Source organism: Sus scrofa, chromosome 1 (assembly GCF_054392235.1).
Source record: "Sus scrofa isolate SSC_HxYL_T2T_F1_AM1 chromosome 1, Sscrofa_HxYL_maternal_Yorkshire_Landrace_v2.0, whole genome shotgun sequence".
NCBI classification, from domain to species: Eukaryota; Metazoa; Chordata; class Mammalia; order Artiodactyla; family Suidae; genus Sus; species Sus scrofa.
The window spans coordinates 113,428,947-113,453,093 of NC_139383.1; the positions used below are offsets into that span (position 1 = coordinate 113,428,947).

A 24,147-nucleotide genomic window follows, 5' to 3' on the forward strand; every position below is an offset into this window, starting at 1 on the left:
TCAGTTGGTCTGTTTCTGCTTGATTCAGTTTTGGCAGGCTGTAAGATTCTAGAAAATTGTCCATTTCTTCCAGATTGTCAAACTTGTTGGCATATAGTTGTTCATAGTATTCTCTTATGGTTTTTTGTATTTCTGCTGTATCCATTGTGATTTCTCCTTTTTCATTTATAATTTTGGTGATTTGGGTTCTTTCTCTCCTCTTTTTAGTGAGTCTGGCCAGGGGTTTATCAATTTCGTTCACCTTTTCAAAGAACCAGCTCTTGGTTTCATTAATTTTCTCTATTGTTTTTTGAGTCTCTATTTTATTGATTTCTTCTTTGATCTTTATAATTTCCTTCCTTCTGCTGACTTTAGGACTTTTTTATGCCCCAAACATAGGAGCACCCAGATACATACAACAAATATTAACAGACATAAGGGGAGATATTGATGAGAATACAATCATAGTAGGAGACCTAAATACCCCCCTCACATCAATGGACAGATCCTCTAGACAGAAAACCAATAAAGCAACAGAGATCCTAAAGGAAACAATAGAAAAGTTAGACTTCATTGATATCTTCAGGACACTACATCCAAAAAAATCAGAATACACATTCTTCTCAAATGCTCATGGAACATTCTCAAGAATCGACCACATATTGGGACATAAAGCGAATCTCAATAAATTTAGGAACATAGAAATTATCTCAAGTATCTTCTCTGACCACAATGCCATGAAATTAGAAATCAACCACGGGAAAAGCAAAGAGAAAAAACCTACTCCATGGAGACTAAACAACATGCTACTAAAAAACCAATGGATCAATGAGGAAATCAAGAAGGAAATTAAAAACTACCTTGAAACAAATGATAATGAAGACACAACCTCTCAAAATCTATGGGATGCTGCGAAAACAGTGCTCAGAGGGAAATTTATAGCAATACAGGCCTTTCTCAAAAAAGAAGAAAGATCCCAAATTGACAACTTAACCTCAAACTAAATGAATTAGAAAAAGAAGAATTTTTTGATTTTTTTTGATACTGAGATGTTTGTATATTATGGAAATTAAGTTCTTGTCCATTGTATCATTGTGTTAAAACATCTAAAAATAGTTCATGTTGCCTCCAAAATTCAAAAAGACTCACTAAGCAATATACTACCAACTTAGTAGACATGGAAGTGAGGGGTAAAAGATAAAACAACTTGCCTTTCACTTTAGAGTGTTATCCTATGTGCATTTCCCCAGCCTACAGAGGACAGTGTCCAAAGAACTTTCCAGGGATGGTGCTGCTTCCTTCACAGATTGTCTTTTGCACTGTGTGGAGATGGTCCTCCCAAGGAAAGCAATCATGGGATGCATGAGAAACTCATATGTGATGAATCCTGAGCAACATGTTTATTCCCACACCTTTGGATTTTTAATTTTTTTTTTTTTTTGGTCTTTTTAGGGCTATACCCACAGCATATGAAAGTTCCTAGGCTAGGGGTTCAACTGAAGCTGTAGCTGCCCGCCTACACCAGAGCCACAGCAGTGCAGGATCTGAGCTGCGTCTGCAACCTACACCACAGCTCATAGCAATGCCGGATCCTTAACCCACTGGGCAAGGCCAGGGATCGAACCCGCCACCTCATGGTTCCTAGTCAGATTTGTTTCCACTGCACCAAGCATGACAGGAACTCCTGGATTTTTAATTTTTAAAAATATTATATTTAAGAAGTTGTGTCATTTTAGCTCCATTAAACATAATCCACCACTGTCCAGGTTTTATGCAATCAAATGAGCAAATGGTTAGTTACTCCAAGCCCCTCAAGCTAACATGTTGGACCAGAACCTTGAGCAGGTGTCTTTATACTATTGCATTTGGCCCAGTCCAATTTCAGGATCCTTTGTCTCAGAACCAGCACCCTTGGATTATATTCCCATGTGTATTTCCTGTCCTTCTTTCAATATTATTTAGCTGTGTTTTCCCACTTTTTGAATACTGGTCACTGGAAAATAGCTTGAAATATGGATAATAACATCTTCCAGTATTACTCATTATTGAAGACACACAACAATCTAACAGGTTAGCTCAACCAAGTTGCACCTGACATAATGCCACACCCAACCCTGACTCTAAATGTGCTGTTGTTTTGGAAAAGATTTAAAATTACTGGGACAAATACATATACTAAAATGATCAATGAAAAAGAAAATACTATGTGAATATATATATATATATAGATAGATATATATAATGTGATCACTATTCAACAATGTATGACAAAAAGATCGAAACTTTCTAATTCCTATAGCAAGAAAATAGCCACTAGGTTCTGAATCTCCCCACATTTATTTCCAAAATTCATATAAAATGAAACAAAGAGTAAACTGATACAGAAACAAAGACACCTATAAATTCTAATTTACAGGTAAGCAAGGGTGGAAAAAAAGATGAGATCAGTAGAATACTTTTTATACTATACATGCTAGAAAATTTTTTAATTTGATCACATTGTGTTAGTTCTTATGAAAAGATGGGGATACTTTTACAAGAGTGAATATTCATACAACTTTGGAAACAATTTTAGGAATATATGGTATAATTAAAAAATACACACCTGCTGATCCAGGAATTTCACTTTTATTTGTAAATCTAAAAACATTTTAATTAATATTCCCAAGAAGACATACATTAGAATAGTCATAGCATGTTTATTTATTAGAGTAAAAAATGGAACCAAACTCAATTTCTACTAGTAGGGGGCTAGACTATTAATTGTGATGTATTCAATCAAATAACTACTATAACACAGTAAAAGCAAATAAAATAGAATTACAGCTGTCAGTGTAGTTGAATTTTACAAATGTAATCTGGGCAAAAAATTGTGGAAAAGGCATTATTTTGTTCTTTTTTATGGCTGAGTACTATTCCATTGTATATATGTACCAAATTTCCTTAATCCATTCATCTTTCGATGGACATTTAGGTTGTTTCCATGTCTTGCCTATTGTGAATAGTGCTGTAATGAACATATAGGTGCATGTATCTTTTTTAGTGGAAGTTTTGATCAGATATATGCCCAAGAGTGGGATTGCTGAGTCATATGGTACTTCTATATTTAATTTTCTGAGGTACCTCCATACTGTTTTCCATAGTGGTTGTACCAATCTACATCCCGACCAACAGTGTTAGGAGGGTTCCTGTTTCCATTTGCAGCAACATGGATGGAACTAGACTCTGAGACTAAGTGAAGTAAGTCAGAAAGAGAAAGGCAAATACTGTATGATATCATGTATATCTAGAATCTAATACACATCACAAATGAACATTTCCACAGAAAAGAAACTCAAGGACTTGGAGAACAGACTTGTAGTTGCCAAGGGAGAAGGGGAGGGTGTGGGATGGACTGGGAATCTGGGGTTTATAGATGCACACTATTGCATTTGGAGTAGATAAGCAATGAGATCCTGCTATGTAGCACAGGAACTATATTCAGTCACTTATGATGGAACATGATGGAGGATAATGTGAGAGAAAGAATATGTATGCATGTATATATGACTGGGTCACTTTGCTATACAGTAGAAATTGACAGAACATTGTAAATCAACCATAATGGAAAAATAAAAATCAAAAAATATTCACAAAGACACTCACAGAACCTGTAAAATAGGATGGCATTCCCTTTGGAGAGGATTGAGGATAAATCTTTTGGATAAAACATAGTTTGATGGATCAAAAAATTGTGAAAAATGACAGTATAATAGGTTTCATATAAATTTTGAAACATGCAAATAATAATATGTTTTTGGAATTTACTAGAACATTAAAAAATACACAGGAAATAGAAACATAAAGTTGAAGAGAGCGATTACCACTGGTAGGAAGGATGGGAGAGAATATAATCAGGAACAAGGACATTATATGTAAAAAAAAAATTACCTATGTGTTATTTTCTAGAGATATTTATTTGGTCTTTTATCTCTAGTTGTGACATAAAGCTCCTAAATCCCGTGTAGTTTCCTGAATGATAGAGGTGATAAGAATGTCTTTTTCTGTAATGAGGAGACTCCTGGCATGTGCCTCCACAACTCCAGGATGGTGGCGGGTTATCAAAAAGACCAGACTTTGATTAGAAGCCTGGTGTTTTTAGCTCCACTCCTCAGATTGCAGGGAGGTAAGAAGGGCTGGAGATTGAGTTAATAATCCATCATTCCTTAGTGATGAAACCTCCATAAACCTCCCCCCCACCCCAAACAATGGAGTTTAGTATCCTTCTGAACTGGTAAACTTATCTATGTGCTGGGGAGAGCCACAAACACCAGCTTCAAGGGGACAAAACTGTGCTTGGGACACTTCTAGACCTCACTTTCTATGTATCTCATCATCTGCCGTTCATTTCTCTCTATTGTGAAATCCTTTATGGTAAACTGGTAAACATAAGTAAACTGTATTCTTGAGTTCTGCGAGTCTTTCTAGAAAATTATCAAGCCTGAGGAGCAGAATCCTTGATTTATAGTCCATTGGTTGGAAGTACAGGTGGTTTGGGACTTGAAGGTGGTGTCTGGATCAGGGCAGTTTTGTGGGACTGAGCTCTTTAATGTGTGGGATCTGACACTAACTCTGGATGGATAGTGTCAGAATTGAATTGAATTGTAGGACATCCAGTTGGCATCTGAAAAGCTGGCAGATTTATTGGTACAGAAAATACTCATGCATCTGGTTTCAGAAGTGTTGCAAGTAAAAACAATCCTGAGACTCTTAAACTGGGAAATAATGGGAATTTGGCTATTTAGCAGGTTATTTTTATACCTTTTTGTATATCTGAAATATTTCTTCAACCATGTTTTAAGCAGTGTGGCTAGGGCCTGTGAAATAGTGCAGGATAAGAATTCAGAGGTAGGCAGAGTCCAGAAAGCACAGAGGCTTGTCGGCCATGGAAAGAATCTGCATTGTACCTTAAGAGAAATGGGAAGTCATTCAGGGGTTTTGAGCGGGGCAGTGATATAAGCAGGCTGATATTTTGCAAAGAGTATCCTGGCTGCCTTGTGAAGAATGAACTGGAGGAGAGCGTGTGGCAAGTTGGGAGACCAGTTATGTGTGGTCCTCTTGGGGGATGATGGGATCACTATTTCATATTTCAGATCCAATGCACAGCAGGAGACATAAAAGGCAGCCAACAATAGGAATAACTGTGTTATTAACTGTAATTAATTCAAGAATATTCACAATCTTTCTTTTTTTACCAAAACTAATGGCTACAAAATTAGTCACTCCAAACATTTATTTTCTTATACAAAATACTGCTGTTTTGTTAACTCTCAATTCACATTTTAAAGGTCACATCATGACATTTACCTATTTCCCTTTGTCTATTCGATCTAATATTTCTCTTTCCATTACAGCCTTACACTACATCCAGATTGTTCTTCAGAATATCCCCCAAAGCCTTGCCTTTTTCTGCTTCTCTGTATGTGTCTCAACTGCTGTCTTCTTCCAAGATTTTCCTTCCTCCTCTCTATGCATCCAGGTATTTAAGGACCTTTAAGATATGGATGTACAGTAGGAAAAAAAATGTATTGGGGAAATAACTATTAAAAATAATAAAATAATAAAAAGATATGGATCAGAACTTGTTTCTTGTAAATCATGACCAGTTTCATCCCTTAATAAGCGCTGCCTTGGCTTTCCTGATATTTCAAACATTGGGTTTATTCTCAGCTGCCCTTGTCTACCCTGCTTAGCTCCCCTCTCCCCACCTGCTCCTCAAAACTGAATTCACCACTCAGATAGAAGTTCTGTGAACTGCTTCAGCCCTATATAGCTCTCATTTTTATGCCTCAACTCCTATCTTAAGTGAGGTTGATAAAATAAGCAAAGCATCACCTTTGAACTCTGGTACTGCCAGGTTCTGAACTGTCCACCGTACCCTGGATACATTATGATGTCCTACTGATGAACAACTGGATTTTAATTTTTTTTTTTTTTTTTTTTTTTGCTTTTTAGGGCCACACCCTTGGCATATGGAGGTTCTCAGGTTAAGGGTCGAATTAGAGCTACAGCTACCGGCTTATGTCACAGCCACAGAAATGCAGCATCCGAGCTTGTCTACACCTACACCACAGCTCATGGAACGCCTGATCCTTAACCCACTGAGCGCAGCCCACATCCTCATGGATCCTAGTCGTGTTTGTTAACTGCTGAGCTATGAGGGGAACTCCTGGATTTTAATTTAATGCCAGGTTTAGGGTTGATTTCCATCCCCCATGGGGCCTCATTTCTGATAACCTAATTATAGTTCCAGATCTTACAAACCCCAGTTTCTATCCTGACCCACCTTGTAGCCTTGAGTTGTTCAAGTTCCATGCCAGGTTTCCATTCTAATAACCAGTCTATTTGCTGCAGTTGCTTCATGAGGCCTGCCTTTGTCTTTTTGCGTAGTTCCCTCAGTGAACCTCATCCCCTAGATCCTGCTGTCCTGAAAGGGCTAACAGTCTGCGTGACTGATCACCGTCCCCTCCCTCTGTGAACCTCTTAGATGTGACAGAAAATGCAGGGTCAGCATGAACAATGAACCATGTCTCCACCCTGGGTGTTGCCAAGTCCTTGCTCTTATGTGGAGCCTGATTTCCAGTCTAATTCCAGGAGGCAGCACCGCCCTGGTCTTGCTTCCAATAAACATCCATATTTCCCTGATGTAGCCTGACGGATGTCAACAGAGTTTCTAAAAGTTCAAGAGTTTATGGTGTTTGCAATAAATTTAACCTCTGAATTGTCTTTCACTTTTTCTCTCCATCCTTCTTATGATACATTGTGGTGCATATTAAACAATTCATAAATGGCAACAGGCAATAAATGAATGGGAAGCCTGATGGCCACACACTCTAATCTTATCCTGGGTTTATAAAAGTTCACTTAAACATATGTGTCTCATCAGGAAAGTAGGGAAAATCATATTTAACTCTTGCAGGTGTTGTGAGGATCAGCTCTGAGGAGTGTGGCACACCCACTAAAATAGGCACAGGCATCTTTATAAGGTTAATAATATTACGTTGATCAGTCTTATGTTAGAGGCTGCCTAAAGGTAGCACTGTTTGCCATGATCCAGCAATGGCTGAAGCTTTACTTTTTAACTTGTCTTCTCATCCACATTTAAAAAATGCCAGTTATGAGTCAGCTTACTAACTAAAGTCTTTATGAGGTAGGTTTTCAGAGCAATAAGAATAAAGATGTTACTTGCCTTTAAAAAACTGAAAATTTCTACAAGCCATAGTCCTTCATATGAAGTGCTTGAGTGAGATGTGTTTCATAATTTATATTTTTATAAATTTTATAAAGGTGACATGATACATATGTTGTATATTACACAACTCCTGCAGTAGTATTGTGGTGGTAATCTGCAATAGATATTAATATTTTTATAATTAAGCATATGAATAATCATGTTAAATTTATTAAAGGCTAAAAGTAGCCTTATGAATTTGGATTAACTTTTGTTGTCAAGTAAATTTATGCTCAAGGTACAAAATAATTTTTACTTTTCAAAGCCTTTTGGATTTTGGAATTGTGCATCAGGGATCACAGACTTATGGTCTGAAGAAAAAAATGGTTTTGTTTTGGGCGTCCCCATATGTAGCAGGATCAGAGTATAAGTCAGCTAAGAGAACAAGAAGATTTTTGGTTTAAAGAAAAAGAACTTTGAAATAGTTAATATCACATTAAAATAAATTACTAACCCCTGAAAAGTCATAAATTCCCAGTCACTGTGGTCAGAGATGAATCATGCAGCTGACCTGTTGAAGCTGATATACTTACCATTACAGAACCAATTTCCCAACATACAAAAAAATACATATCTTTAAATAAGTTTTAAAAATCCTTCTCTTTGTTTAAACAAAAATATTACATTTTCAACAAATTTGAAAATTAAAGTCAAAAGTCAAACATTCAACAAAGAGAGAATAGGGTGTAAGTGGAGTTCTTGTCTGACTCAACCGGTGCTATCTGGATATCCATGTTCAAGACATACCTGGGGTGTATTAGTTGGTACTGGCACTAAGTTAATGAAAGACCATGTTCTGTCATTATAAACATATTTAAAATTTCTAAGTGCATTTTATTTTATTTTTTGTCTTTTTAGGGCTGCACCCTCGGCATATGGAAGTTCCCAGGCTAGGGGTCAAATCAAAGCTGTAGCCGACAGCCTACACCACAGCCACAGCAATGTTGGATCCTTAACCCACTGGGCAAGGTCAGGGATTGAACCTGCATCCTTATTAGTCAGAATCATTTCTTCTGAACCATGACGGGAACTCCCCACATTTTAAATTTGTAATTAGGAAATTCAATGATGTGCATCAAAACATGCTTTTTCCTCCAGAAGTTTTAAGTAGGGCTAATTATTGTAGTCCTGTTGTATTACTGAAATATCTTTTAATTACTCTTTATTTAGTGAAGGAACACATGCTTTAGGAATTGGCTCATTTGTAAAAAGTATAATAAAGAACATTCTGATAGTGTTATGATATCCATATATAAAAGCACATTTTCAGAATGTTTCAGGTTTTAAAAAATTTTACTTTTAATAATTGCTTCTAATTGCCTTGATAATAAAACTTGATAGAGCAGTTTATTTTTATTTTCTATTTTTTCACAATGATCTTTCAAATTTTTTAAATAATTGGGTTGCATGTCAGTATTTTCATTATGTGTGTGTGTGTATATATATATGTATATTATATATATGTATATATGTAATAAAATATTACTCAGCCATGAAAAAGAATGAAATAATGCCATTTTTCAGCCACATGGATGGACCTAGAGATTATTACATTAAGTGAAGTAAGTCCGGACAGAAATACACAAATATCATATGATATCACTTATATGTGGAAACTAAAAATGATACAAATGACTTATTTACAAAACAGAAATAGACTCACAGATTTAGAAAACAAACATGGCTGTCAAAGGGAAGGGGGGAAGGAGAGATAAATTAGGGTTTTGGGATTAACAGATACATTCTATTGTATATAAATTAGGTCAACAATAAGGATCTACTGTATACCACAGGACACCATATTTAATATCTTATAATAAACTGTAATAGAAAAGGACATATATATATATATATATATATATATATATAAAACTAAATCACTTTGCTGTACATCTGAAACTAATACAACATTGTATATCAATGATACTTCAACAAAAACAAATTCGTTTTGCCCTAGCTTTTCAGATAACAATGCAATTAACCTCTCTATTGGATGAACAAGAAATAGACTTTTCCCCTTAAAGACTGGTCAGCTACCAAAGAGTTCTCTCTACTACATGTCAGCAGATTTTCACCAGATTTATTTTTGGCTATAAATCCTGTTCAGTATGAGTATCTTCAAGGAGATTGTGATAGGACGGTGATAGACACCTATTCTCTCTGTTCATTATAATAATCCAGGTGTTTTCTGTTTTTCTGTTGACCTCTGGATTGGGATAGTTACAGGACTTGTTAATAATACATGGTAAAATATTGCTCTTGGCCAAAAAAAGAAAATTCTGATTTTTACATGGTAAATTTTGCTATAGAGCAATGTTTAATTATTTTTTAATTTAATATTTCCTATATTTTCTTCCGAAATACAGAAGATGACCTGCGATGGAATCTAGGTCAGTTAGAGATTGTAAGCATTAAACTCAAGTTAGAGTGAACTTTCCCTCTTTCTGCTATTGATAAAATGGGTGGATGCTGTTAACAATGATCAAGTTTTAGTTAACGCCATGACTATATTGCTGTGGTATCAAATTAAAATAGACATTTCTGCAGAATAAATATAGTAATATCAAACAAATAATTGTTTGATAATTATATCATTCTGATGTTCAAATAAATCAGTTTATTAGGTCACATTTAATATCATTGCTAACTTCAACTCATGTGTGTCCTTTGTGTCCCATAGCCAAACAATGACATCACTGGTTTTGTTTCAACAAGAGTAAAAGTCATGTTTTTACTCCTCTTTAGAATAAATTCCTTCCCAGCTTTTCAGTTTGTTGGCACTTTTTCTGTTATTTATGTTCTAAGGCTTGAGGCTATGCCATTTCAGTTGATCCAGTAAAACTCATTAAACTGAAGGTGTTGAATACATTTATAAGAGAAATTTCCAAGGATTAAATGTTTGGAAAAATTCAGAATCTAAAAACATGAGCTACAAAGAGGATAGTGGTATAGTTGTTTTATTTCCTACTGAACTTTTTTTACACTAGAAAATACCTGGAACTTTTAACAAACACGATATTCTCAATTGTTGAGTTAATATATCAGTAAAAGAGTTAATCTTTTTTCAAGTTGAGACAAACTAGATTTCTTCGCAAAAAAAATTTTTTTTCCTCACGTTTTCAGCCTTTCATCACTGCTTTGGCATTATCGCCTAGAATTCCAATGTTTTTTAAATTCACATGAATTACTGAGCAAATAACCAAGTAGACTTCCAGACACCAACTTTGAGACTGAAAAGATGAAGTCACACTAAGGCCATGAGTGACTCAGAGTCACCCATGGAGTTCACAAGGCATTTGTGCTTGGGTAGAGAGAAAGCAATGACAAACTTCCACCTTACTTTTGGCGGGGGGGGGGGGGGGGGTTGGGTCCTAAAATAGAAGGCAGGTATCTGAAAGATGGTTCCAAAAGGAAGAAAAGGAAGAATTGTGTAATATATTATAGTTCCTTCCTGTCAGGTGGATTGTTGAGGGGGTAGTCACAGTAGCTCTCTGAGGCAGTATCGGCTTACTTGCGTCCTTCATGATTAATTCCTCATTTCCTTCTCTAAGGTGGATCCTGTTTTAGTGAATAATTATTTATTATTCCATTTAATCCACACCTGCACTGATGTATCAGAGCTGATTTTTCTACCAGTCATTTTAATTATTTCTCTGGATTGCAGATATAAAGGGCAATGCACAAATTGAAAACTGTTTTAGAGTTTAGTTTGCAGTATTGCAAAGTCAAGAATGGACAGAAAGCATGGAAAATATGTGGTGAATATTGAACACTCAGAAAACCCAGCAGTGAGTATTGTTGCTCTATTTTAGTATTTGCCTATATTGCAGCTTTACTTTCAGCAGTTATCAGCAATCTAATCTCTTTTCTACAATGCAGTCAATGTCATAATTTTGCATTCTTCTCTGAAAGGAAGAGTATCCATGGACTAATTTTTTTGCTTCAACTTTTCATGTTATATCTGCTGTATTATACTTTAGAAGTTATTTTATATATTTACTGATTAGAAATGTTTCTATGACCACATGATATAACATAAATTAATTTAACTTTCTATTTCACCATCATGTAAACGTAAAGCTCCAAGGATGTCTTTGGTTTAGTTTTGAAGTTAAATTTTTACAATTTCATTCTTAGGTTTACATATATAATTTCTAAGCCTGTCAGAACTCACCTTTCTAAATACGATAGAAATCCAGATACTAATCCCAGATAGTTTCTTTAAGCTTAAGAAAGAAATACTCTAAAAATCCCTCTTTTGTATGAAAATATCATTCAGTCTATTTTAAAAAGTTTTACACAAAGACTCAAGTTTTCACTGTATGGTTATATGGTCTCTTTGATATCAGAACAAAGGATAGAAATATGCTAAAACTTAAAATGGTAAGTTAAAATCACGCCTGAAGAAAAAAGGCAATATTTTGACTTTGCAATTTGGAGCTAACAGTGGCAATCAGCCTGTATTAATCACCTACAAAATAAGCCAAAAAAGATCGTCTTGTTGTTCAGTAAGTGTGAGTTGAATAAGAGAATCCCATAGAGAATTCCTGGTTTACAGAAAGAGATGGGGTTTGCCCTTTGAAGTCAAAGGACCTTTCCAAAGCTGTTCTCTGTCTCATTCGTCTCCGAGTTAGACGCTATCTAATTAAATCTTCAGTTGCTGGAATATTCAGATAGAAAAAAAAAAATCCCTTTAGTCAAGTGTTTGTCATCTTGTTAGTTTCTCTAGATAGTAAGAATGTTGATGATGTTTACAAATATTATCTTAAGCATGTTTATAGCATATGTCTGGATAGCTGATAATGTTTCAATTACTATGGATATTTAACACATAGTAATAAAAATATTTTTCTCTTAAGACCAAATTCAAAAATAGAATTTTAAAATGACTTGAAAATCATAAGAAGAAAATAAATTTTGGTGCATCGTTGTTGCTGTTGAGAACTGTTTTTCTCAACAGAATAGAGTTTTTATACTGCTCTATGCCCAAGAGGAACCCAGCAAAGACATAACAAAACTGGACAAAAGATTCATCTTCTGTGTTCCTGTTATAGGTATCCAAATTCTACTGCATAAAGCATGGTGTGGATTATGCAGAGGAATCTCTTTATGTGAGAATTTTTCATTTGTATAGTGTATTATAGTATACACTACATTAATATATTACCACAGTTTGATATAATAATATGCCATATATAGTGCAGCAGAATGGAAATTACACTGGTCTTCACTCCGGAAGGCCTGGGCTCCAGTGATTGTTATTGGGTCATTATGGGATAATAATAATAATAATAATAATAATAACTTTAACTCTTTCTTCTTCATTATTCTCATTTCCAAATGATCTGAACAAGTTGTACCTGGAAAGCAGCAAGAACTTCTTCAGCTGTTACATTTTATTCCTCCTATGAATAGAAGCTTCCTAATATATACTTCATCCACAGCAACTTCAACATAAGTATATTTAATACATGTATGTAATATGATGGAGCAGATGGGATGATACATATTTCCTTATCTAAAATATTGATAGTTTAACAGAAATTAGTGAAAACGTAACACAGAATAATCTGCCTAGATAAGAAAACACTATTCCTTCTAAAAGTCTCACTCTTGTTTATTTTTGAATGAGGAGTTGAATTTTACAAATTCAGTCTCATGGCTTCCTATTCACTTAATGCTTCGTTTTTATAGTCAATCATGTGTTCAAATGACCAAGAGGCTCACAGCTCTGCATGCTGGCGTCCACCTTCAAATAACATAACCAGTGATGTCTCTTCCAACTTAAGTGGGGTCTGTGTGAACCCAGGAGTCCTTACACAATCAAGATACCCACACACAGACCTATCCCACATACAGGTAATGTTTGGTTTAGCAGCTTTTATCAGGGTGGGATGTGTTCTATATGGGGATGGATTTGGTCTATTCTTTCCACTATATGTCGTTAGGAGGCAATTTACAGGAATGAGAATATTTAATAGTCTCTGTTTTCAAAGGGTAATGTTCTAGCTGGGGACTCAAATATTACCACAGATAAGAGAATGTATATAAAAATAAAAGGAATAAATGTAAAATGCAAGGCTGGGGAGGGGCAGAGAAGCAAATACGTCAGCAATGTAGATACTAATTCACTAATTAGACTCTAATGAGAAACAGAGTCATAGTTAAAAGTTCAAGGGTACTACTCTATTGTGATTACCTTATTTCCTTATACTGTTCCAGCCTCTGAACTGTATGTGACACTTTCTAAGACCTTCTTGGTTCTGACCTTTGATGCATACGGCCTTGACATAGAAAGCTGGCTCTGTTCTCTAGATTTTCTCCACTAGTTTTGAAAACTACATCTAGCTCCCCCTGGTTCTTGATTTTATCTGTTGGCTGAATTAACTTTACCTCAGGACTGTATCTCTATATCTTCAGCCATAGTGTAGAAATTACTTATTCTACTTGGCAGCTTTGTTGGGTTACCCTGACTCTGGAATTCCTGTCCTTCATTGCCTAACCCTGCTGTAGATGTTGAATGACAAGAGTGAGCTTTGTTTCTTGATTTTGATTCTGAAAGATGTAAACTGTTGATACTGTTGCTAGGTCACTGTGAAAGAATAAATGAGCTAAAATGGGTGGAGGTAGAAAATGTTTCTTCTTGTTTGCAGAGATAAAAAGTAACTCCCATCAATCATAGAATTGAAAGAGGTCTTAGATAACATCTAGTCTGACAGTTCTTAACCTAGCTGCATATTAGAATCACCTGGGGATTGATTAAGGAAAACCGATGGCTGCATCCCACCCTTGACCAATTAAACTAGAAACTGTGAGGGTGGAACTTATGTATCAATATTTTTTAAAAGCTTCAGGTGAATCTTTTGTGCACCTAGTGAAGAGAATGAGTAATCTTGTCCCATTCTATCATTTAACAATCAGGGAAAACATGGGCCAGGAAATTTAAGAGATTTGCCAGAACCTACGTCATTTTTGCCAGAGTGGCTGAAGCAGGAGGAGAACTTAAGTGACCTATTGTCTGCTTATGTGTACTTTATTTCACTAAGCTGCTTTTTTTATAATTATTTCCTGAGGCATTATCCTTGTCCCAGATGTGCATAAGTCTCTTTTCCACCTTCCTTTCTTGAGATTCCTTTGTAGTACCTTCGGTCCAAGTAAAGAAGATGATACGATACTTCTTCTGGGGCTAACTTGGTCATTTTAGTGGCCCTCACTTCCTTAGTCTAGGGGACCCTTTTCTTTTTTCTTTTTCTTTTTAGGGCCGCACCCGCAGCATATAAAGTTTCCCAGGCTAGGGGTAGAATCAGAGATGTATCCGCTGGCCTACAGCACAGCCATAGCAAGGTCAGATTTGAGCCATGTCTACAACCTACACCACAGCTCATGGCAATGCCATATCCTTAACCCATTGAGCAAGGCCAGAAATTGAACCTGTGTCCTCATGGATACTAGTCAGATTCATTTCCGCTGAGCCACAACGAGAACTCCAGGGGACTCTGTTCTCATTTGGCTCCTGTTGCCTTGGAGCTTCCATCCTTTGCACGAAATCCTGCCCTTTCAACAAACACCATGGCCCGTATTTTATAACATTTAAGACTGGCTCTAGCCTGTCTGAAAGTCGTGTGTTGCATTCTGTTCTTCAAAGGTTTTGCTCTCATCCAAGTGATGACAAAATAATCAATCATGTTGAACAATTGAAAATTTATATAGGTTTCACTGTGCCGGATACTTTATATTTTCTTATTTTATCCTCTCATCTTTCTTATTAGATAAATATTATTACCTCATGAAGAAACCAAAGCTTAGAAAGATAAAGTTGCCAAATGCTACTTGACTAATAAGAGACAGATAAAAGTCAACTCCAAATTCATTGGATTCCAAAACTCTTGATTTCAATTCCTGCATTCTACTGATTTCCAAATAAAAATATTTTTTAGAAATAGTGACTATATGTATGTTATTTCTAATCTTCCCAACAACAATATGAAATAGATATTTTTATCCTTTTATTTTAAGATAAGGAGATTTGAGGCTGGGAGATTTAAGATTTCATAGCTCTGACATTTATAACATCTCTCTAATGAGGAAGACTGTGCTATTCCGCTATGCTGGTTGACTGTTTAAGGATAGTAGCCACAAATATTTGCCAAAACACTTTAGAATTAACAAAGCAACTTAATTTTGTTAATTGTTAAGGTAATCCTATAAGTCATTTCCCCCACAATTCATAAATAAAGCTTAATGGGAAAATGAGCTGGGCTTTGGTTTCCCTTGTTAAGATGCACATCCCTGGGAAGCTTCTGGGAATTCTTCTCTCAGGGAGTAAGCCTGCAAAGGATATAACACAGGTAGATTCTTCAAGTCCCTCCAGGCATCCTAGCTCCCAGACAGCTACCTACATGCTGGATGGTAGGAAGTTAAAAGGCTTGTTATTGGGAGCTGATTCATCATCATTTGGTGATCAATGTTACCTCAGGAGTCATGAACACTCTACTAACAATTATGAAAAAACTTCAGAGTGTATCATTCCTCTCCTGGTAATGCTGATACTCAGGTATTGGGGCAAAACTGGGTGCCTGAAGAGACTGTGCTGTGTGAAAGTGAACCATGCAGACTTCTGCATGGTAAATAGAAGAGGAGAAAAACATCCCCAATCGACAGGACTATTTGTGCCAAAGTCCTACCTTAGACATAAGCTTGGTGCATCCAAGACACTGAGTGGAGGCCAGTGTGGCCCAAGGCTATCATTGCACTAGTCTAAGGACTAAAGTGGTATTAACAGAGATAGAGAAAAGTCAGTAATACCGGAAGATATTCAGGACATAAAGTTAAAAGGGCTTGGTATTGGACTGGGGGATTTCAAGGATGACCACTTTTCTCCACTTCGCGAAATTGAATCAAATGGATGGCAGTGGCATTTAAAGAGATGTGGGAGCTGGCCAGGTTTCACAGAGAAGATCATGACTTTGGATTTGGACACAGTGAGTTTGAGACATCTTTGAGACATCTGATATGAGCTATTATATAAGCATTTGAAAGCTAGAGGAGGGGTGGATTGGAGATAAATTTGAGAGTCATTCAGATATGGATAGTAATTAATTATTACTATCATAGGAGGGACAAAGCACAGAGTGGTTAAATCCAGCCCACTGCCTATTTTTGTAAAAAAAGCTTTATTGAAACAGAGCCAAGCTCACTTGTTTACTCACTGTCTATTGCTGCTTTAACCCTATAAGCAGACTGGTGTAGCTGTGAAAGAAACTGTATGGCTTACAAAGCTGAAAATATTTACTATCTGACCCTTTACAGAAAAGGTTTGCTGACCCCAGCCCTAGTGTGAAAAAAGACAAGGGTCTAAGAATACAACAATAAAGGCTAAAAGTGGACGGGAACCTTCAAAAGAAACTGAGAAGATCCTGGAGGTTAGGAGGAAACCAGTGAGAATAAAATATCACAAAAGCAAAGGGAGGAGAATGTTCAAAGGAGAGGGGAAGGAATGATTTTCAGGGGCAATTGCTATAGAGGGCTTAAGTAAGATGAGGATGAAACTAAATTGGATTTCAGTGACTGCATGTCAGTGGTGACTTCAAGATGTGTTTCAGAGGCATGGCAAGAGCAGAAGCCAGACTGGATTGGGCTGAAGAGTGTGCAAACAGAGATGATGCGTTTAGATACCTCTCAAGAAATTTCATTTTTCAAAGAGAGAGAAGTTAGCTAGATGGGCATTTAAAAAATTTTTTTTAATTATAGTTGTTTTACAATGTTCTGTCAACTTCTGCTGTACAGCAAAGTGACACAGTTTACATATATATATATATATTCATTTTTTCACATTTTGAAACCAAGGAGATTTTTTTTTGTTTAAGATGGGAGAGATTTGAGTGTATTCAAATGTTAAAAGGAAGAATCCATTTAAGAGGAAAATAGGATTCAGCCCTCGAAAAGGATAAAAAAAAAAAAGTTGCTGAGGAGGGCAGAGGGGAGAGGATCCAAAGGAGAGACTGGCAGATCAGCTTCAGGCAGAGGGAGTATGGCTCCTTTTGTGTCAATCAAGGAAAGAGGAGAGTGGAGTCCAGGCATGTTTCGATTTGCTTGTCTGGTACCTAGTAGGGCTTTGAAAGAATTTCCATCCGATGGTTCAAGTTTCCCAACAAAGTAGAAAATATGAGAGTCCCCGTCATGGTGCAGTGGAAACGAATCTGACTAGGAACCGTGAGGTTGCGGGTTCGATCCCTGGCCTCGCTCAGTGGGTTAAGGATCTGGCGTTGCCATGAGCTGTGGCGTGGGCCGCAGATGCGGCTCAGATCTGGCATGGCTGTGGCTGTGGCATAGGCTGGCGGCTACAACTCTGATTCTACCCCTAGCCTGGGAACCTCCATATGCCGCAGTGTGGCCCTAAGGAGAAAAAGACCAAAAAAAAAAAAAAAAAAAAAAAAGGAAAGAAAATATGAAGTCACTTCATAGGAATGAGGAGGGAAAATTTGTGTGTGAGAGTCGGTGGGTGGAGGTTACAGGTCTAAAGAGAAAGAAGAAGATTAAGAAAGTATTTACAAAATGAGAGCACATCTTAATCAGCGTACTATAATAGGGTGGTAGAGCAGTACCGAAAATCCATCCAAGGATGATCCTGAATTTATAGTGATTCTGATCTGCCCAGGCATGTGACTAGTGTGACTGTTCAAGGGAAGGTCCCGAGTAAGCAGATAGTCATTTGTTTGCCAACTGGAAAAACCAAGGAGAGGGAAGTGCAAGAGATTTTAAGGAATTAGTAAGTATATTGAAATAATGGACTGTGGAACAAAAGGTGGATAAGGAGTGATATGAGTGAAGCCAGGGCTGCTGGGGTGGAGGTTGTAATAAAACAAGGATGGTTGTCACAGGAATAATTGAACAAACAAGCTGGAAGGAGAGGACATGGTGGTGAGAGCACAGAATTCTTGAAGAAGTGATTTTGGAAGTGGAGCAGTTTGGAGTAATGACAATATCCAGTGGAAGATCAGGTGTTTAAGAGAATTTGCCAATTAAGTGTTGTTCTGCTGATGTGAAAGGACAAAAGTCTCCACACTCACCACTGGAAAACAGAATAGAATAAGATAAGGTATAGGCAGATTCTGATTTCTGCTAGTGATAGAGAAAGCATGTAATTATTTCCATCTGGATACAGATGTGGACATTTCAGCCTAAATTTCCTCAGAGACATATAGGGATTCAAATGATACTAATGCACTAGGTTATAAATAACACAAAAAAATGATAAATCACAAACTTTTAAAATTTCTTATATTTTTATTTATGCTCTTCTTAGGTGAAAGAAAATTGCTGCAGTAACTCATCTCTGTGGAAAGCCTTTTTGGCTTGTCTCTTAGCCTGTGTGATAACAACAGCAATTGGTGTTCTCATAATATGCCTGGTGAATAATAGGGGGAATGACAATTCTTCCATTTTTATCCAGCTCTTCCCCAAAAATGGGGAGCCTATAGTTATCATTCCTGGGGCTACCTCTACTACTTCTCAACCTACAGTGACCCCCAGTTCAACTGAACTGACGACTGCAACCACTTCAACAGAATCTACCAGTGCCCTGTCCACTGAAAGTACAATCACAACAGCCACAAGCATGGCTTCAACAGAACCTACAACCACAACCATCACTTCAGCAGAACCTACAACCACAGCATCCACAACCATCACTTCAGCAGGATCTATCACCACAACAGCCACAACCATCACTTCAGCAGAACCTACAACCACAGCAGCCACAACCATGACTGCAGCAGATTCTACAGCCTCCACCACTTCAAATGAACTTTCAACAACAGCCACCATTACAACTTCAAGTGAAACCACAGCTGTCCCCACTTCACTAGAATCTTCAACTGTTGCAACTTTAGCACGGGATTTTTTTTAGAGCTTAATCTTAGCTGACACCAGAACAATCACCACTTTCTCCATCTCTTTGACTGAACTCACAACTACATTCACTTCAACTGGATCTATAACCACAACCACTACCACTTAATCTACAACTACTGTAACTTCTATTTAGCCTACCAAGATAATGATCATCACTCTCCAACAATATGTAATATCCACCTATTCATCCGAACCTGTAACAGATGACACCATTCTAATGAAACTACCTGCAGTCATCAAAATGTTTTCTTCTGTGGCAAGTTAACCTTTGGTTATTTTTCACTACAACTATCTTCCCTTGCTGGCTCCTTCCACAAATTGTAGCTACCTCTTCAACAGCTGAGTCTATATCTATACACTTCCATTGCTACCTTATATTTATAGCAGGTACCCTAATGCCATTTGAAGAACAACAATTTAGACAGTAAAAAATGGAAAAATGAATTTTCATCACATCAACACTTAGGACTTCTAAAAGTATTAAACTTTTTATTTTTAAAGAACTGCACATTTATGCTATAAGAAGCTTCTATTTCTATAGTTCAAAGTAATATAATTTTATACAGAAAAGTAACCCAATTTGTTCATTTAGAATGTCTTTAAAAACTTTATGAAAAACTCTTAAAGTAGCCTTTTAGATTTTAATATGTATGGATTCAGCTCAGAACATTGCATTCCCCTTTAGACAAATTACACATATAAAAAGCAAACTTTATATGGCAGAGACTTAAATTTATATAGGAAAAATTTTAGAGTTTATAATAATTGTTTCATTTATTTTGAAGTTTGTTATATTTCTTCAATTTCTCTTTAGATTGTAATTACCTTTTAAACATCTATATTCTATTTGCATTAATATTACCAAAAATGCATTTAAATCTTTATTTTAAAATCAAGTGATTAACGGAGTTCCTACTGTGGCACAATGGGTTAAGTATCTGGTATTGTATCTGCAGTGGTTCAGGTTCGATCCCTGGCCCAGCAAAGTGGGTTAAGGATCCAGCATTGCCACAGCTGTGGCATAGGATGCAGCTCAGATTCAGTCCCTGGCCCAGGAACTTCCATATGCCATAGGGTGGCTGAAAAAGAAAAATAAGGCAAAAAATTTAAAAAATTAGAAATAAAGTGTTTGATTTTCTGCAATCTTGTAAATCAATTTATTAAAGACTTAAGTCCCAACTATGTTCTTAAGATGATACAGCAAAAGAAAACAGCAATGTAGATGAAGTAGTAAATTCATTAACTTAGACTCTGTTAATTTGAAATCTTAATAATTCTAGCAGATTTAAATGATACCCCAGACTTATTAAACCAGATCTTTAGATTGAACCTAGTAATCTATAATTTAAAAAATTTTACAGATATTTTTAATGTCCAAGTATGTTTGAGAATCACTGCTTCAAAAGTCATAGTCTAAGAATGGCATGCATTAGAGCAACACAAATTCTAATTATTGAAAATCAGAATCATTCTAGGCATGCAAAAAAACAAATTATAGACCTAGCTATGTACCAAAAAACTTATTAACCAATTATATAAATGATCAAGAGGGGAATGTTTTATTTACCAAATAGTAAAGAAAATAGTTTCAAGAAAGATGTTTAAATTAAACTCCTGAGAAAACCTTAAATCTTTTAAAATCTCAAGCTTGGACCTAAGTAGATCTTATTGTTAATTTTTATAAGCTGAATTGTTTAACTATATGTGCCTAGAAACATTGATATTTTAGTAACTACATAATATAGATTTCTAATAATGTACATTGGCATTTCCCTCTTTGCTGTTTTAATTAGGAATATTTTTTGAGATATTTGAAACATCACTGATGAGACCATTCAATTCCTTATTTGGAGTTACAACTTTCTAATTCTTTCAGAGCTCTGATAGTCATCAGAATAATACCCATATTTGTAAATAAATACATGTAACAGCTTATTTTATAAGGAATAATAATATTTCTTTAGCTTTTAACATTAGTCCTTAAGAAATACACATTAAATAAATAAATGCTAGCTCACTTGTACTACATGAGATCCATGAGAAGAGATCCTCTGTATTACTTATTGTTGTATCCATATGGCATAGAGTAGACCCCAATAAATGTTTATTTCAAACTTCAAATATTTATATTTGAAACATAATTTTAAAGGTATAATTCTGAAGAGAAGACTATTTAGCTCTTAAATGTTTGTATTAATAAAACACTTTCAGCCCATTTTGTTCTATATTGAATCATCACTTACTTCCCACCTCTGATTTACTTATTATTTATTTTTTGCTTTTTAGGGCCATACCAAGGCATATGGAAGTTCCCAGGCTAGGGGGCCTACGCCATAGCATTGTGGGATCCAAGTCACATCTGCAACCTATACCACAGCTCACAGCAATGCTGGATCCTTAACTCACTAAGCAAGGCCAGGGATCGAACCCACATCCTCATGGGTACTAGTCGGGTTCGTTACTGCTGAGCCACAGTGGGAGCTCCCCATCTTTTAATAAATGCTTTATTTTCTGAACATTCACAGTTTCCATAAATTTGGAGTCATACATTCTCATACTATCTAGTGAAGGCTTTAGGTCACTGCTGATCATCGAAAGGGGAGCCATGGTGTGGGGGAATGGGAAAGAACAATAGTCATTATTAATAAACTATATACCAGACAAAGATTATAAGGATTTTCATACTAATATATAGGCTCACATATGTTTCCTGTAATGTTTTTTTTACCAAAGGATCAGTTTATAATCCTTCATAAGCCATAGTGCTTCTCCCATTCCAAAAGATATCCGCAACTAAAGAAACTTCTATTTGTTTTCTTCTCAGCATGAATATATTTAATGAACATTATTTGGAAGTTTTCTCTCTATGTTAACTATTTAGAAATGATCATCTTGGTTTATAATTTCATTATTCCTAAAGCCATCCGAAGGGGAGGGTGTGGTAAGGGGATACTTAAGGGCCATACCTAAGGCATCCGAAGGGGAGGGTGTGGTAAGGGGCACTCTTGTCTTATGCAAGTAGGAGGAAGATCACTTTTATTCAGTTATAAGCCACTGGATCATTTAAAAGATTTCATCTTTTTTACCAGCATTTATGCCAGTAAATAAACAGTATAGGTTAAGAAATTTAAAACATTTTGTGGGTACATCCCAGACAATATCTAGAATGATTGTAGTTGGCTGCTGCATAGCCCTTCTTAAACTGCTTTAAGATAGATAAAGCCCTGCTTCCTAGATAAATGGCACATAGCTTTCTAATATTAAAAAAAAAAAAAAAAAAAACTGTGGAAACCTTCTCTACCTGACTTCTTTTCAAGGCCACCCATGGTGGAGTCCAATTCTTATTTTTACCTTAAGTTCTCCTGGATGCTACTATATCTCTTATTTGTTCGGCTGCCTTGGCATGCTTTTCTGGTTTTCTCATTTGGGTTAATATTTCTGGCATTTTCTGGGTTTTATTTCTTTGATTTTCTTCAAGTGTCTCCCATTTCTTTCCTCTTCAGATTTGCAATGACTTCTACTCCACTTAATCTTGGCCCACAATTCAATTTCTTTCTTGTTTACTACTTTAAGATGACTTCTCAGCCTTTTGACCAAAAAGAGGTAGAATGCCTTTGGAACTTGGCGCTCTAGTTGTCATTTTGGTGTGCCCATGGGAGGAGATGAGTTCAGGGAATCCCTACTCCACCGTCTTGACTACCAAGTTCCGAACTTGGCAACCGAGGATTCTGTTTTGATCAGCACATGTGTTCCCTCTTCAGGGTAAAAGGTGGGGTCACTTGCAGTCAAGCTAAACATATAATACAATTCATTTAGGAGTATCATTGCTAGAGTCATAGCAACTGTATCTGTATTAGGACAAAATGTTGCTCAGCAGCTACCATGAATTTCTTTCTCAAAGCTAATATTAAAGGCCTACTTCCAGAAAGTTGATGTTGATGTTTCAAGTAAAGATGAGAACAGTCACTCCCTGGGCCATTGGCTATCATGGCTGAAATTCAGATGCTTTGAATCAGCTCAATTTAGCCCAGCAATTCATTTTTTTATATATATATTCTGAATAGATCTCTACAATTTTGCTTTATTTATATGATATACATTTTCACCTTTTTTTTTTTCCCACTGTACAGCAAGGGGGTCAGGTTATCCTTACATGTATACATTACAATTACAGTTTTCCCCCACCCTTTCTTCTGTTGCAACATGAGTATCTAGACAAAGTTCTCAATGCTATTCAGCAGGATCTCCTTGTAAATCTATTCTAAGTTGTGTCTGATAAGCCCAAGCTCCCGATCCCTCCCACTCCCTCCCCCTCCCATCAGGCAACCACAAGTCTCTTCTCCAAGTCCATGATTTTCTCTTCTGAGGAGATGCTCATTTGTGCTGGATATTAGATTCCAGTTATAAGTGATATCATATGGTATTTGTCTTTGTCTTTCTGGCTCATTTCACTCAGGATAAGAGTCTCTAGTTCCATCCATGTTGCTGCAAATGGCATGATGTCATCCTTTTTTATGGCTGAGTAGTATTCCATTGTGTATATATACCACCTCTTCCAAATCCAATCCTCTGTCGATGGACATTTGGATTGTTTCCATGTCCTGGCTATTGTGAATAGTGCTGCAATGAACATGCGGGTGCACATGTCTCTTTTAAGTAGATCTTTGTCCGGATAGATGCCCAAGAGTGGGATTGCGGGGTCATATGGAAGTTCTATGTATAGATTTCTAAGGTATCTCCAAACTGTTCTCCATAGTGGCTGTACCCGTTGACATTCCCACCAGCAGTGCAGGAGGGTTCCCTTTTCTCCACAGCCCCTCCAGCACTTGTTATTTGTGGATTTATTAATGATGACCATTCTGACTGGTGTGAGGTGGTATCTCATGGTAGTTTTGATTTGCATTTCTCTTATAATCAGCGATGTTGAGCATTTTTTCATGTGTTTGTTGGCCATCTGTATATCTTCTTTGGAGAACTGTCTATTC

At 36.4% G+C, this 24,147-nt stretch overlaps 1 protein-coding gene across 2 annotated transcripts in view; it reads left to right on the forward strand.

Annotated features, from left to right (window-relative positions):
* Nucleotides 1-21,377, forward strand: part of DYNAP (dynactin associated protein) — a 59,912-nt gene extending 38,535 nt beyond the window's left edge. Inside the window, exons 3-5 of one of the 2 annotated variants that reach the window (XM_085003317.1) lie at nt 10,914-11,037; nt 12,944-13,108; nt 18,555-21,377. In XM_085003317.1, coding sequence (XP_084859443.1) covers nt 10,981-11,037; nt 12,944-13,108; nt 18,555-19,157 — 825 coding nt within the window. In that variant the 5' untranslated portion in view covers nt 10,914-10,980 and the 3' untranslated portion in view covers nt 19,158-21,377. The remainder of the gene's footprint in view (nt 1-10,913; nt 11,038-12,943; nt 13,109-18,554) is intronic. The other variant, XM_085003320.1, reaches the window with a different exon arrangement.
* The last annotated feature ends 2,770 nt before the right edge of the window (nt 21,378-24,147 follow it).